At 37.1% G+C, this 17,245-nt stretch overlaps 2 protein-coding genes across 6 annotated transcripts in view; both read left to right on the top strand.

Annotated features, from left to right (window-relative positions):
• RSPO3 (R-spondin 3) overlaps positions 1-17,245 on the top strand; it is a 642,258-nt gene that overhangs the window by 257,856 nt on the left and 367,157 nt on the right. The gene's annotated exons all lie outside the window — the stretch shown is intronic.
• On the top strand, positions 450-15,123 carry RNF146 (ring finger protein 146). Of its 5 annotated transcripts, XM_074187535.1 has the most exons (5): positions 450-553; positions 3,162-3,248; positions 9,171-9,322; positions 11,781-11,924; positions 13,357-15,123. In XM_074187535.1, exon 5 carries the CDS (start codon positions 13,358-13,360, stop codon positions 14,414-14,416), a length of 1,059 nt encoding a protein of 352 aa, XP_074043636.1. In that variant the 5' UTR covers positions 450-553; positions 3,162-3,248; positions 9,171-9,322; positions 11,781-11,924; position 13,357; the 3' UTR covers positions 14,417-15,123. The 5 variants fall into 5 exon arrangements, with proteins under 5 accessions (XP_074043636.1, XP_074043632.1, XP_074043634.1 ...); XM_074187531.1 differs by lacking the exon at positions 11,781-11,924 and having other exon boundaries at positions 451-553; XM_074187533.1 differs by lacking the exon at positions 11,781-11,924 and having other exon boundaries at positions 487-553; positions 3,182-3,248.

A 17,245-nucleotide genomic window follows, 5' to 3' on the forward strand; every position in this document is an offset into this window, starting at 1 on the left:
GGCAAGTCATTTAATCCTGTTGTGGCAAAAAGGTTACCTTAAATCAAAATTATTCCTTAAATTACCTTAAATGATAAGGCCTCCGCTGGCCAGTCTGCCTGCCGCCCGGGGCCGCCGGGGGGAAGTTCAGCCGCAAGGCCGAGAAGGAGGCCGGGCAGCGCGCACTGGCCGCCGCTCCTCCCGGGAGCCCGGCCCCGGGGCCCCGCCGCAGCGGCCGGGGCCGCGGGAGGCCCAGGACGGGCTGGAGGCCGGGCGCCGGGCCCGCACGCCTGGCTCTCTCGAGGCCCCGGTAGGAGGTCGGGCCCGGGCCAAGCGGCCTCGGTGCGTCCCGGGAGGCGCGGCCGGGAGGGAGCGCAACCGGCGCGGGGGCTCGCGGGAGCACGCGGGAGCGCGCAACTGCCCGGCCGGCCCCGCCCCCGCCCTCGCCCCGCCCCCCCGCGCGCGCCGGCGCGCCGCGTCGTCACGTGACGTCCGCGCGCGTCCCCGGCTCGGCGCTGCGGGGTCGTCGTCCGGAGAGGAGAGAGCGCGGAGCGGCCGCGGCGGGGCCCGGAAGGTGGGCGCCGGGGGCGCGGGGCGGCGGGGCGGGGCGGGCAGGCCCGAGCCGCCTCCTCCCGGCGCCGCCGCCGCCCCGCGCCCCGTTCGCCTCCGTGACGTGCCGGGGTTCGGGCTCGAGGCCGGAGGGGCCGGGGCCGGGGCCGGGGGCGTAGGCCCGACGTGCCCGCCGCGCCGAGGGCTCCGGCCGCCCCGGGAGGCCGCGGGCCCCGCGCCCGTCTCGGCTCTCGGTCTCGGCCCGGGCCGGGCGGGCGGCCATACTGGCCCGCGGGGGGCTCCGCGCCGGGGGGGGGGGGGTCCGGCCTGGGGGGGATGGGCGGGTTGGGGGCGCGGCGCCTCCGGCCGAGCTCGGCTTCTGCCCCCGGAGCCTCGGGGCCCGGGCCCGGAGCGCCCCGGGCGGGCGCGGAGCCGGCGCTGCCCGGCCCGTCTCTGGCCGGCTGTGCCCGTGCCTCTGCCCCCCAGCCCGGGCTTCTCCATTGTTGCAGCGCACTGCGTTCTCCGCAGCTGCGGGACACAGGCGGCACAGGCCTCCCGGGGCACAGCCCAAGGTGCCCAAGTTCGCCCGGGCCTGGCAGACTGGCCCTGCCCGGGAGCCCCGCTTCTCGGGCTCGTACGTGGACTGCGCCGGGTTCCCGGCTCGGGCCTCCCTGAGCCGCGTGTCAAGGACCCGAGGCAAAACACCCCAGATAGTGCGGCCCGTGGGGGGGCCTTGGCCGGGGGCCAGGCGATTTTCTCCTAGATAAACCGAATTTGTGAGTAGTTGGCTCTGTTTGGTTACTGAAGATTGCTTTTGTTTTGGCAACAGCAAAGAAATGGAATTTTTTCCACAAGGAAAAAACTCCAAATAGGTGCTGTTTGGACTTGATGAAAAATTGGTCCAGTAAGTCATTGAAAACAAAAATTTTTTGACGTTGACACTACGTTTTACAGTTGTGGAGTTGTAATTTGTCAATTCCGATGTAAAATTGATATGGTGGTCCTTAATCTAGTACGTGTTTTATTAGAGATTTTGGAGTTGGCCAAAGTGAAATTGTAGAGAAAAATAAAAATGAATGGAACTTAACATAAATTTTTTCTTTGTTTTTTGCCTTTTTGTTATCTCTGAGCTACTTGTGTTGGTTGTTAATCAGTTTAATAGGATTGTAAGGCTCATGTAAGACTAATTTGTAAATGTTAAACCTCGGAGAATAGGAGTACTTTCCTTTTTTTTTCTATTATGTGGATCAGCTAGAATATGATATTTTCCATTGGAGGAATCAGTTATAATTTTTTCCATGCACTTGAAATAATTTCTTGAAATGATGGAAAAATAATAGAATAGAGGGGTTTTTATCTTTGCATTTCATGTAAAATCTATATAGCTATAATTTCTGTTTTGCTCTTGATATACTAAGATAAACTCATGACCCACTTCCAATAGGGAATTATGGTTTGAATTTTTTTTATTAGTCTTAGGAGAGTTTGCTGAGTGCTCTTTTTCTTTCCTTTTTCTTGCTTTAAGACCAGATCACATTTTTCCAAAACAGTTGGGTGAATAGACACCAGATCATTAAAATAGGTCTAACCAACCTAGGTCTTTATCATAGGTTAAAGGTTTATGGAATCTGGAAGGTACTTTAGAGTTTATTTAATCCAGCTCTTTTATATACAAAAGAGGAAGCTCAGACCCCAAGAGATTAAATTAATTTGGTGAGGGTTATACTACCTGTATATTACATCTGATAATCTGGAACTATTGGGTTAATTCAAAGAAAAGCTGTTAAATGTCCTGTCTAGTCTGGGCACTTGGGAACCTTAGAATTGTTTACCTGGATTGGAGCTTAAAGACCATCTTTTCAAATTTCATCTATTCTGAACCTCTCATTCTGTATTATGTGATTTAAAGTTGTTTCTCTTTATGTTACGGGTAAATCAGAGGTTAATTAAATTGTTAAAAGTTACACAACTAGTTTTTGGCAGAGTCTTTGATTTTTATATAAATATGTGCAAATCAACAAAGTAATTTTTTTTGTTTGATTAAAATGCAGAATTGTGAGGAGAGCTAAATATTGTATGAAATAGGATATAGCATAGCCTCTTAGGAGAATTTAAACTCTTGGTGCCTTCCTCGGAAAGATTAAGATGTCAAAAGAACAATTTTTCTGCTTGTTAAATGAAGCTGTGATTGGGACGAGGTGACATACAGTTCTTGAATCTTGGTTTTAATTCAAGACCTTCTGTAAAACATAATTTGTACTTCAGCAAATGTAAGTCAATCAGCATTTTAGTAGCAGATGATAATAGAAGATAAAAGGGCAACTTTAGCTAACATGGCTTTTGCTTCCCCACTTCTCCTAAAAAATCTTACTTTTACTAGGTTAATGTAGTTAATAGATTAAATTTTATATAAGTTTAATTTTTTCACATAATTTTCTTCAATTTTTAAATTTTCTGTTTTGGGGAATGGTATATTTTAAATATTGGAAAATGTTTTCCATTAGAGAAATCAGAATCAGACTTAAGAACTTATGCGTATTCTTTTGGAATATATCTGTCCATTAATTACTACCACTTGAAAAAATAAAAATTAATGATTTTTTTCTTATAAACAAATTTAATTTTTCTGACAGAAATACCCTGAATTTTTTAGAGCTTTGATGGAAAGGACAACACTGTCATCTTTAAGTTAACTGATGATATAAAGTCAATAATGCTAGGTAAGTAATAGTAAATCTTAAGTAGCTCACTTACATGTGATTTTGTGTGTATGTCTGGTTTTTTTTCCATTAGGTGAACTACTTATTTTATTAAAGGCAGAGACCCTATATACTGACTTTCTTTTTTTTCTTTCTTTCTTTCTTTCCTTCCTTTTTTTTTTAAAGACTCTTTTGTCAAGGAACAAAGAGATCTAATTTTAGTTTTCTCTCCTGTCAGTTTTTCTAATCTATGTGTAGTGTAGCACAAGCAGTCACTGAAAGAACAGAAAAGTAGAGAGGGAAGGGAGGTCATTAAAAAACCTACAGATTTCTAATCAGTCCCTAAATCAAAATGTTGTTATAATGACTACTTTTATAATTAAACATTTATAAAATATCATTAATGCAGAAATGCTTTGGATTGAGGTTTTTATATTAAATGACCTTTTAGGTTCAAAGGTCCATTCCTTTTTTAAGATCATTTGCAGTGTACTTAGATTATTTTAAGATTACTAAATTAATTTACATCTTGTAATTTTGAACTCTGAATAGGTTTACTTACAGCTAAAAATGTGTGTGTGTGTGTGTACAAAATTCTTTTGGACAAAAAAAGTAATTTTTCTCCTCACATCATTCAGTATAGGTGGGACTTTAAGATGTTGTCTAGTGGGGCGCGTGTGGCCTTGGGCAAGCCACTTAACCCTATTGCCTTGAGAAATCTAAAAAAAAAAGTTGTCTAGTGGCTATACAGTATAGGCTTCACACTTGACTCTGATAAATACTGACTTGTGACTAACAGTAAATAGCTTAGTTTCTCTGAATTTTAGTTTTCTCATCTAGATAATGTCAATTGCATTAGATTTCTCCATTAATTTCGCAATGTAAATTTTTTCCTTGATACTTAATTGGCCAGTTTAGCAATTGAAGTTAGACATGCCTAAGTCATTCACAGCTTGGCATATTGAGCTCATTTTATATATATCACTTCTATTTTTGTAGAGGTAGTATTTTAAAGACTTTAGCTTTTGATTTTAAATAGTTTGTAATATTGTACTGGATTATGAAAAAAGATGCATTTGACCTGCAGAGGTCCTCATTCCACTTGTTCTGCTTCATTGGATTTTGATAACCTTTATCCTGTGTTCTTGGATTATAAGGAGGGATATGGATGTTGGAAGGACTCCCAAGACTTGATAATATATATAGGGAGATTGAAATATTCTTGATACTACAGATTGTGAACTGTTTGAGTTTCAGGATTTGGCACAGTTTTCATTCATGTTTTTGTTGTTTTAGATGATTCCAACTATGTGTGGAAATTCAGCTGAGAAAAGTTCTACCAATACAATTTGGTAGTTTTTCTTCAATTTAGCTGGGATATTAAAAGGTTAGATGATAGATCCAGGTTCACACAGCCTATATGTACCTGTTAGGATTTCAGGATGTTTGTCTTTTATTCTCAAAGACGACCATGGCATCAGAGAGGTAATGTCATGATGAGCTTATGAATTGGATTTGAGTGTGAGGGTGCTAAGTCACCAGCCTCACTTTCTCTGGGGTCATCTGGGTCCGACAAATATAAATCAGGACAACTGGAGATGGCTCTGGATGTGAGGCAATCAGAGTTAAGTGATTTGCCCAGAGTCATACAGCTAGGTAATATAATGTCTGAGGCCAAATTTGAACTCCCATCCTCCTGACTGCAAGGCCAGTGCTCTATCCACTGTGCCACCTAGTTGCCCCTTGAGTCCAGGTCTTCCTCATACTATGCCTTGAATTTTAGGTATAGTATAGATTTCTACATGTTAAATTCAGATTGTTGAAAAATTATTGGAACAAAAGCAAATAATCTCAAGCCATGATGGGCCTTTTTTAGGTCTCTTTGGAAAGAGTGAAATAACTAAGAATGTGCCCAACCGTCTGTGATTGTTGTATTTAAGATGATTCTAAATGATATAATATGTTATAACTTTTCAAACAAAGAAAAAGCAGAAGCATGAGAATTTTGAAAATTGTTATATGTGGAAGTTGTAAGATATCTCTATATTTATAAATATATAAAACATAAGTGATTTATAAACATCTGTCCACTATATGCAATTGCCTTACTTTCCTCACTGAAGTGATATCGGGCAAGTCATTTAACAAGTTTCATCCTCAGTTTCCTTATCTGTAAAATAAGAATGGTATATAAATGTCTAGTGCTATTTCTGCCTCATAGGGGATCTCCCAAATAATGAAGATTTATGTGGAAAAATAACAGCTCTTTTTTTTTTTAAAGAGCTCTTAAAAAGAGGAACACCACTTAGGGCTATATGAATTTGCTAGAAGTTGGGTTTGTTGTTTTATACTCATTCTCATGCTGGATTTTATCCATTTTTATTTAATATGTGAGACAAAATATTCATGATCTTTTTAGAAATACTCTATGATCAGGGCAGCTAAGGGGTGCAGTAAATAGAGCATCAGCCCTGGAATCAGGAGGACCTGAATTCAAATACAGTCTCAGACTTAATTAATAATTCCCCCTGTGATTTGGGCAAGTCACTTAACCCCATTGCCTTGCGAAAAGCAAAAAAAAAAAAAATGTGGGGAGGACTCCATGATCACAATACTTTGAACTAAATTAAGAACTCAAATTTGTGGACCTTCCAAAGGATACTTCTCAAGGTTTCTAAAGAATATTTAGAAATTTAATAAAGTTGCTTGATCCATGGAGAGTTTACCAAATTATAAAATCTCATTTAAGCATCAAACACATAGTTGGTTTCAGTTCTTAAAGAGCTTGCCTCCTGAAATGGTTAAGTAAATTAATAGAGGATTATTAGAAATAGAATAGTTATAAAGAAGAAGCTTGGTAATAAGTACAAGGAAGGCAAATTTTGGAATTTCAGACTTCAAAAATAACCTTTACATATTGTTGCTTTTATGTATGAACAAAAAAGTAAGTGATGAAAATTAAATGCTAAAATTTTATCAATAATTGTGCTTCTTTAGGAAGAAAATGTTAGACTATACTACTATAAAATTCCTGGTGATATATGAATCATGAGTTCGGTTAGTAAGAATGCATTGTTGTTTTTGAGGGCACTATTCTTAATAAATCTCTTAAGGATAGAGAAATCAAATTATGATTAAATACAAAGTATTGTGGTATTAATCTGATATTAGGCAAGAACTAAAAGTCCCATATTAAGTTTTAAAATATTTTACCTATTTGATGCATGCTGCTTCTGTGTAACCCTAAGGTCACATAGTCATTTTATTAGTATACTAAACATAATTTAACCTTTTAACAATGAGCTCATCTTTATGGATATCAAAAACCCTGCTGTTCTGTAATTCAAAAACTGACCTTGAAAGGCTATGTTTGATATATAGAATTTCTTGTCCATGAATGGTTCCATACTGTTATATTATTTTTATTCTTGAACTTTTAAAAATTAGTTTTATCTCTGCCATCCCATGATGACCTTGCTTATCATATTTCCTATCCTTCCATGTTCTCCATCACCCCAGTTTCTTGCCATCTGAGGAACCAGATTTTATTCTTTGGAATTTTGTGTAAAATAACAATATATAAATAAGAGATGGTTTGTGTAGGCTCTGCTATGATTAAAAAGTATTACTTTTTGTATGCATTGTGAAAACTCCAGTTTGCCTATTTGAGGTCTTTTTTGCTTCCAAGTAAGAGGTATCCTCGTATTATTGTACTGTGTAATCTAGTTGGGAATTTGATGATGATGATGCTTTACTGATTGGAATGTATTTTTATCTTTCTCAACTACTAAATTGCAAACTCCTTTAGGTTAAATGTTTTTTTTTAAAGAATCTTTGAATCAGTCTCTTCATATTTCTAGCATACTACCTTGTACACAATAGGTATTCAGTTTAATATTTTTTACAAATCTAAGTAAATAAGACCAATTCTTTGAAAGTTTTACTTTCAAGTCAAAAATGTAAGCATTTGTGAGACTTTTAAAGATTACATTTAATTTTTCTTTTAGTCAGCAAAATAAAACTTTCACTCCCTTTCTCTAATTGAGAATGAAAGAAGTGGTAGGGGTTTGAGAAACTTGGCTACAAAGTTGTATGGTGAAGCAAGGAGAAACCTGTATATAAATATATGTCTGTATTTGTGTGTATGTGTAGACATATACATGTACATGTCAATACATGTCTCATTCCATTCTCTTGAGTCTTTTACCTTCTATAGTAGGTAGAAACAGTAGCTTGTTTCATCATGAGTTGTCTAGAATTACTGCTCTTTGTATAAATCAGAGTTGCTAAGTCTTTCACAACTGTTTGTCTTTATGATGGTTGTCATTGTATCAATTATTTTGATTTGGTTTATTCTTTTTATTCTTTTTTTTTTTGCAAGGCACTGGGGTTAAATGGCTTGCCCAAGGCCACACAGCTAGGTAATTGTAATATGTGTCTGAGGCCGGATTTAAACTCAGGTACCACTGACTCCAGGGCTGGTGCTCTATCCACTGGGCCACCTAGCCACCCCCTGATTCAGTATATTCTTAATATGTACCTCTAAGTCTCCTCACATTGCTCCAAAACTATCCCCTTAATCATTTCTTGGAGCATAGTAGTATCTTATCTCATTTATATGCCATGTAATTTGTTCAGCTATATTCCCTTCAGATTCCAATTCTTTGACACCTCACAAAGAACTATAAATATTTTTGTATCTCCTTACATTTTGTTTTGCTTAAGACTATCCCATTTAGGAGACTTTTAAATTTTAAGTTTTATTAATGCTTTTTAATATCATAGTCATTATTCCTTCTTAACCTTGTGGAAGCTCCACACCACCACTCCTCTGAATCATATTTTGTAACAAAACATTTAAGCAAAACCAACAAATACAGTGAAAGCAAGCATTTAGTAGAGGATATACAACACATTCTACAAATTGTAGTACTCCATTTCCTGAGAGATGGGAATTTTGTTTCATTATTATCTGGGGGTTTTTTTTAAGCCAAATCTATTAAATTCATATGCCACAGTTTTTCTAGCCACTCCCCAATTTAATGGACACCATTATGTTTCTAGATTTTGCTATCAACAAAAGTGCTGCTTTGAATATTTTTTCTTCCTTTAACATTCTCAGACAGTATATGTCCAATAGTGGGATACCTATGTGAAAGACTATGAACAGTTACATTGCTTGCTAAATTTCTATTACTTTGCCAAAATATTTGGACCAGTTCATATGTCCACAACAGTGGAACGACATGCTTTATCTTCCAAAATCTAGTGCATCTATTATCCTCTTTGTCAATTTGTTGGATGTGACATGTAACCTCAAGTGTTTTAATTTAATTTTTATTTCCAAATATTAGTGATTTAGATTAAATTTGTATATAGTTTTTGATAGCTAACAATATTTTTGAAAATTATTCATACCCTTTGACTTAACTGGTGGAGAACAGCTTGGTCTTTTGTGCCAATTCCATATATAGTTTGATTCTTATCAGACATAATTGATGCCAACATTATCTATGCCAGCATTTGTTATGCAAAAGCTTTTTAATTTAACATATTTGAAATTGTCTACTTTGTATTTGTGGTTTCCTTTTGTCCCTATTTGCCTAAGAATTTTTACTCTAAATAGGGTTGACTTGAGATATTGCCTTCATTTTTAATTTTTAAATAGTGTGTTTGAAATTTTTATGTACAGGTCACTTAGCCATTTGAAGGTTATTTTTTCAAATATGAACAGAATATTTACATCCATTTTTTCAAATGTAAACAGAATATTTACATCCAGTTTAAGAAAGGAGCCACTTTATTTTTGTTATTGCCAATTGTTTTTAAAAGTATGATATTTTCCTGAGATTTTTTTGTTTATTTTGTTAAAGTGTGCCATGAATGTCTTTTGTAAATGATCTCCTTAAATATTTCATTAATTTTAATCTTTGTTTCCTTTAGTTCGCAGAGAAATTAATGTAAGTAGGGTCTACCTTTGCAACACAAAGAATGAACCTTTAGTGAGGAAAAAGTACTTTCAAGTCGACTAACTTCCTGTGAAGAGGATGTTTTATAAGAATAAATAACAGACATCTGGAATCTATGATAGAAATGTAAGTAATAGTATCATTTTTTTATCTCAAGCTGATAATTATAAAACATCTCAATAACCAACAAGACATATGAACTAGATTATTTTACATACAATGAGAAACAGAATGACTAGCTGGTGTTTTATTATTTTGATTTCTGTGGAGAAGCTTAGAGGTTTAAATATTTTTACTAACGTTAAATCTTGGAAATAACCCTAATCATACCTTCTATATAAATAAAACTACTGTCTCCCTTAAATAGGAGATTGTTTCCAAGAAGGCTACACATTTTTGTATTAATTTGGAAAGGGTCACTTTTCACATTGTGTTATAGGAAGTATAATTACAAGTACATTTTGCTAACTACTATGATGGCATGCATGATAAGTCAGTCTTTATTCAGGTGTCAAATTTTAAGTTACCAAGCCATAAAATTTTTTATAGGAATAATTAGTGGTATTGGAGTTAGTCACAGATTTGTTTAATGTGTTAACCTGAGCTTTGTTTTAAACATAAAAATAAATTTGTTTTCTAGAGTGAAATGAAATATTTTAGACAGATAATTTTTATTTTATGATACCCTGAAATTATTTTCTCCTCCCTTTCCCTTTTACATTACCTTTTTAAAACTCAAGAATCATGAAGTAATTAATTTGAAAATGAGAGAATGAGAGAAGAGAGAGTTTTGAAACTCAAAAGTTATGAATATTAATTGTTTTTATATGTAATTGGAAAAAATAATTTCTGGTTGATATTGAGTGAAGTTCATAATTTAAACTTCTGTGGGTGATAGTTGTTTGTAAATTCTCATCCTCTTTGATCTCTGCCGCATTTGACACTGTTGACTAGTTGAGTGCTTTTTCCTCCAACTTTATTTTCTTCTTTTTGGTCACTGCTCTTTTCTTGTCTGATGACCTCTTAAGTTTCTTATCCTGAATTATCACATTTATTCTGTCCCCTAGCTGTAGATGTACTCCCAAGCTTCCGTCTAAGACTGTCTTTATATTCTCTCTCATGATCACATCATATGTTCCCATTCATATGATTATGTAGATAACACCCTAATCCACATAACCCCTATTCTTCTTGATCACAATCCTGGAAAACCAGCTGCCTGTTAGATATTTTAAAGCAAATGTTCTTTAGGAATCTAAAAAATCAAAATGTCCAACACAGAACTCATCTTTCTCTTCTACTCATTCTTTGTTCAAACTTCACCATTCCCTCAAAAGTACTCCTGTCTTTTTAGTCTTACAGATTTGTACATCTGTCATCATAATTCTAATCTGCTAAATTTTATTCTGAGGAGTTCCATAGGCTCCATCAGAATGTCAAGAGTGGGGGGTGGCTAGGTGGTGCAGTGGATAAAGCACTGGCCCTGGAGTCAGGAGTACCTGGGTTCAAAGCTGGTCTTAGACACTTAATAATTACCTAGCTGTGTGGCCTTGGGCAAGCCACTTAACTCCATTTGCCTTGCAAAAAAAAACCCTTTAAAAAAAAGAATGTCAAAGAGGTACAAAACACTGCAAACCTCATCATGATGATAACAACAACAATGTGCTCACATAGCCCCTGCTTTAATACCAGGCACTGTTCTAAACGTCTGAAAATGTCACCTCACAACCCTAAGACATAGGTGCTATTATTCCCATTTTTGCAAATTTCCCATTATTTCCCATTTACATCAAAGAAACTTAAGCAAACAAGGTCAAACAGTTATTAAGTGTCTGAGTGTGAATTTGAACTCCTTTCTGATACCAATGTGCTCCCTTGCTGTCTATAATTTCCTCTCAATATACCATTCACAAATTTCTTTCTAATAAATTTCTTCCTTTTCTGGTCTTTCACCTCAAGAAATGGATCTAGCCAGGAAAAAAAAGCAACTCTGTGAGTTAAGGATAGTTCTGCTTACATAGATATTTGGTACATGCCTGAAAGAGAATCTCTTTATTTCTAAATAAGAAATATGAACTTTATTTAGTAGACCATAAAGAGCCATTTTAAAAGATTTTAGTGGTTTTTTTTTCAGTAGTAGAGTAACAATCAGACCTGTACATTAAAAAGATTAATCTGGCAACAGTGTATTCAGAATCCTTAAATTTTCTGATGTGGTATAAATAAGATAATGTAAATATATGTGGTTTTTTTTGTTTGATTGTTTTCTTAATATCTCATGGTAGAATATCCCCTACATATCCATAAGCTAATGGAAAATGGGTCACTTTCATTTAATTTTGCAATTAAGTGGTTTCATTTACCTCTGGTGTGAAAAACCAATCCATCTTATAATTTTCTTATAGAGCCACAAAATCAGTTTTGGAGAAATCATGATTCTGAAATGTATTACCTACTTTCTAAAAATAAAATATATGCCTGGCTTCTTGTAACATATCCATTGCTTTGCTTAATATCATATGCTCTGTGGCTGGAACTTAAGGCCATCTCAAATAGTGTCTGATTTGGACTTGAATTTTTTCAGATAAGTATTGGGAGCTCCCAGTGAGGAAACTCCTTCTATCAATGTATCTTACAGTCTTAGAAAGTTGAGCATTGAAAGGGTGTGACTTTCCCAGGATTACATAAGACATTATGTGTCAGAGCCTGGACTTGAATCCTGACTGAGGTGAGCTTTCTCTATCCACACTATGCCATGCCTGCCTCAAATATTTAGAATTTTTTTTTCAGTGGGAAAATATTTAGATAAAATGATTCTGAGTGATTTCTAAAATCTAATTGGTTAAAGTTAAATCTGCCCACACTCTTGAATTTTTAAAAAATTATACTGTGAAAAAGGCCTTAGATTGCTTCAAAGTATCCCCAGAAATATCCTATATATTCTCCTTTCAATCAAACTCAAAACATGCATCTTTCTTACATTAATTGGGAAAAGCAACTAATTGACCTATAACTAGGGTCAGGTAGTATGGCATATAAGACTGCAAAGGTCAGATCTGTTCCTTAACTTTTATCATTTGCTACCTCCTTCTGACGTTAAATTACTCCCCACCTCACCTTCAACCCCAGGACCTGAAATTTTACTGGTTTAGACTTTTTCTGTTAAGGAAACTCCATATTCCTGGGCAGGTCACTTGCTGCCTATTCTTCTACTTCTAGTCTTAGGGAGTTGCCTAGGGTATAAGAGGTTAAGTGACTTCTCCTGGGTCATACTACAAAGCTTAAAGCTAGGAATTGAACTATTTCCAATCTAATAGATCTGGTTACCTCTTTTATGTCAGGGATTAACCTTTTTTGCATGTCATGGACCCTTTTGGCAATCAGATTAAGCTGATGGACTCCTCAGAATGTTTTTAATTTTTAAATAATTGGAATGTTTTCAAATAGGATTAATCATAGCATTAAAAAGGAAACCAATAATGTTGAAATTCAGTTAGCAAAATATTTTTTAAAATTCACAGACACTAGTGTATTTTAAAGTTATTTGCATACTTATCACCCTTCTACCCCACCCCCTTTGCTTATAAGCAAGCTCCTTTAGAGTTAGTCCTCTGTCATAATTATCCTAAGGGCTTTGTACCATTTTAGGTGTTTAATAAGTATTTTTATGGAATTAACATAGCTTGTGTGATAATTAGCTCACACCTCCTCCCCCAATAGATATAAATATCCTTAGTTTCTAATATCCTTAGCTGCTAGTGCCTGCCATTGTAAGTGATATCTTCTATCTCCCCCATAGGTGTTTTGTATATACCTATTAATATACCTCCAGCCTCTTTTATGTAGCACATAAGTATTTAATGCTTGTTAGTTGATTTAAAAGGTCATAAGATGAAAGAACTGATGGATAGCCTACATGTATTTCCTGAGTTTGGTTAATTTTCCTTCCCTTCCTCCCCCCCTCTTCATTTCAAATTACTTCTTTATATTTGTGACTCTTAATTTTGTATGTATGGTTTGAACAGGGAATGAGGAAATTCATTGACCTTCAGTAGATAAATGATTATATTGCACACAGAGTTATTAGATAGCTTTTGTAACTGGGTGACTTTGAAAACAATTTTTATGTATTGATAATGAGTGCCCTTTCTTTTCCTTAGGATGGCTGGCTGTGGTGAAATTGATCACACCATAAACATGCTCCCCACGAACAGAAAGGCAAATGAGTCCTGTTCCAATGCCGGACCTTCTCTCACTGTCCCTGAATGTGCCATCTGTCTGCAAACATGTGTTCACCCAGTCAGTCTTCCTTGTAAGCATGTATTCTGCTATTTGTGTGTAAAGGGAGCTTCATGGCTTGGAAAGCGATGTGCACTCTGTCGGCAGGAGATTCCTGAGGACTTTCTTGACAAGCCAACCTTATTATCACCAGAGGAACTAAAAGCAGCAAGTAGAGGCAATGGAGAATATGCCTGGTATTATGAAGGAAGAAATGGATGGTGGCAGTATGATGAACGAACCAGCAGGGAGCTGGAAGATGCTTTCTCCAAAGGTAAAAAGAGCACTGAAATGTTAATTGCTGGGTTTCTTTATGTTGCTGATCTGGAAAACATGGTTCAATACAGGAGAAATGAACATGGACGACGTAGGAAAATTAAACGAGATATAATAGACATACCAAAGAAGGGAGTAGCTGGACTTAGGCTGGACTGTGACTCTACTGCTGTGAACTTAGCAAGAGAAAACTCTGCAGATGGAGCGGACAATATATCAGCTCAGGCTGGGGCTTCTGTGCTGCCTCTAGTGTCTACATCTGTTAGACCCATAACTTCATTAGATGGCCAGTTAACAAGCCCTGCGACACCTTCACCTGATGCAAGCACTTCTCTAGAGGACTCTTTTGCTCACTTGCAAATCAGTGGAGACAGCATGACTGAAAGGAGTCATAGGGGAGAGGGAGAGGAAGACCATGAATTACTATCTTCAGGCAGGGTACCAGCACCAGACACCTCCGTTGAGGAAACTGAATCAGATGCTAGTAGTGATAGTGAGGATGTATCTGCTCATATTGCACAACACTTATCTTCAACTCAGCAGAGACATTTGGTTCCAAATGTAAATCAGGTAGCAGCTGATAGACCTGCAGCAGGGGGTGGAGTAGTCAGTGCCAGTGTCAGGTCTAGAAGACCTGATGGACAGTGCACAGTAACTGAAGTTTAAAGGTGTCAGCCACATGTTCAAGAATACAAGTACATCTATAATGGTATCTGTAAATTTCTGTCCGCAAGACATCACACTCATCCCCTAGTAGTGTATTTTGGGATTAGAGGGTGGGAAAGGGGAATGGGAAGAATTGGCCTGTAACTAAAATGTCTAATAAGTCTCTGGAAAATTTATTTAAAAGTCAGGAACTTGGGTGTTGATAGTGAAAGCTATTTAGCAATACCCAGTTTTTCTTCTAAAAGTCTTTTTATTTTGTAGTGGATTTTTTTTTGAGATCCTCAATCCTTTTGACCACTGTATTTCTCTGTGCATTAACTGTCTTCATTATCTGACTGTTCCATTGTGTCTTTATTTCTCTGCATGGATTGACATATGGAAAGAACACTAAATTTGGGAGCAATATGAGATGCTGGTTATTGATAAGAGCAGGATACTTAATGTAAAAGTAGATTATGTTTGGAAGTTATGGAAGTATTTTTAAATAGACAAAACAGCAACCATTTTATCTTCAAGTTCTAAAAATGCAAATGTAAACAACTAATAACTTCTGTTCCAAAATCCTGACTGTAACACACCGTAGTGTTCCCATAAGCTTTGCTGTCTAGTCCTTGTAGTTTGAGGTTTCTCCTAATCTCTCATCTTTTTCTTTTTTTTTTTGGTTACAAAATTTATAATTTAATAAATACTACAGTTTGTCAAAATAACCTGTGACTTGTTTGTCCTTTGTTTGAATCTGAGGGGGGGGGAAATAACATCCTCCCCACTCCCCACAGAACTTGTTTCCCCTAAAGATTGATGTATTTGGAACATTGACATAATAGTAACTTGTAACAATTGGATGTATGATTTCTCTTTGTACTATCAGGGAAAATACCAGAAAGCATTCTGTATGAAAAAGCTTTGAGAAACTTTAATTTCAGAAGAAAACAAATATTTCTATGAATTAGTGAAAGCACTGAACTAAGAACTAGAATCCTGAATCTTCATTCTGTTTATTTGCTGTATAAACTCAAGCCAAAACTCATTGGGTTTCAGTTTCTTTTCTGCAAAATGAGTAACAATCTTTTTAAAAGTGTTTGCGGTTTTAACATTAACCGAGGTCATAACATTTCATAAGAAAATCCAAACCTAGACAGATTCTTACTGTGTCCTTTAGACATAAACTCTTTTATTTGGGTAAGCTACTTTATCTCAAATTTTTTTTCACCCCCTTGATCATATGGATATATCTAGGATAGGAATCTTGGATTTGGCACTGCAGAGCTGTTGCCATAGCTTTTTAAGTAGTTATGAATTTATTGTTGCACATTCCTAACTCATATTTAGATCCCAAACATGATATTTTATATAGATGAGATTTTTCTTTTAAATAATGAGTGAATCTTTAACATATAATCCTATAAATCACTTTAAAAGTCAATCCTGGTCCTTTCTAACTATAAGTTTTTTTTAATTACTATTAAAGCTTCATCATATTTGACCCAGATTTAGGAGAGTAATACTCCAGCAACAATTGAACCAAAGCACAGAGGAATCTCCTGCTTCCCTTTGAGAAAACTTCTCAGCTTCCCTCATGGCTTTAGAGGCAAGCCATCTGCAAACAACAATTACCAGAATTCTTTATGGACTATTAAATCCTCACTTGATTGCTTGATATTTTAACTTTGGTTTTTAGTTTCTATAACTATACCTATGATCACTCAATGGATATCTGCTCAAATGGAAAAGTATCATTTGTCATAGCTCATCTGACTTGTCTTTTTCTACTACTGAATGATGCTGAATGACTTGGTGCCAATGAAGGCTTCTGTTGGTTTCTTGTGCTCTGAAACAACACAGTTAACGTTTTTCTGGGTTACAAAGGATCAAAGCACTATGATGCTCGATTTAATTTCCTTTAGGATTTGGTTTGGAATGAACCTGCCTGCCTTGGCATATTACTTTTTAATAGGTCTGGCAGGTCCTATCTGGGATAAAATGATGTTGATAACACTCCTGACAGTGTTACTCAAGTGGGGTATCTGGGGAACCTGACAGGCATGTGATATTTGGCTGTTAGCAAGACATATCATCTCATAACATTGTATACAAGATGTAGGTGGTGGCCTACAGTACAAAATCCTGCCTGAAAAACTGGTCATTATTGGGTCCCTTCTCTTACTCCTTTTTGTGATTAACAAAATGAAGGAAGGTAGTTACAAAATAATGGATAACAAATCAGGATCCAAAAAGGTGTTGACAAGTTAGGATAATAAGCCCAAAACTAAAACCAGTAAACTGAATGGGAATAAATGTTAGACTCGTCGATGTGGCTAGATTACTAGGTCTCTATTCCAGAAGTAATGAAAAATAGGAAGGATCTATAATGTATCAGACTATATCAGCTCTCTTCTGGGGGCAGGGAGTTGGAGATTGAGATGCCCATTGGTTGGAGAATGGCTGGATTGAGTGATTCACTCAATGCCACAAATTTGTGGTATGTGATTAAGATGAAATATAAGAAATGAAGAGGATGCTCAGTAAAAAAGGTACATGAACAGATACAATGGGAAATGTACTATATACAAAGTAATAGTTGGACGATGTTCAGCTTGAATTATTTAACCCTTTCTCATCAATACTAGGACCCAAGAGAACGCTGAAGGATTTGGAGCTTTGGGACAACTTTGTCCCAAAGATAGAGCTGATCATATCTGAATACATATTGAAGCTTAACTTTTTTTAAACTTTTTTTGTGAGGTTTCTCTTTTTTTGGGGGGGGTATGTATACTTTTACAACATGACTATTGTGATGTTTTTCGTGACTATACATTTTTAACCTATAAC

Source organism: Macrotis lagotis, chromosome 5, assembly GCF_037893015.1.
Source record: "Macrotis lagotis isolate mMagLag1 chromosome 5, bilby.v1.9.chrom.fasta, whole genome shotgun sequence".
Lineage (NCBI taxonomy): Eukaryota > Metazoa > Chordata > Mammalia > Peramelemorphia > Peramelidae > Macrotis > Macrotis lagotis.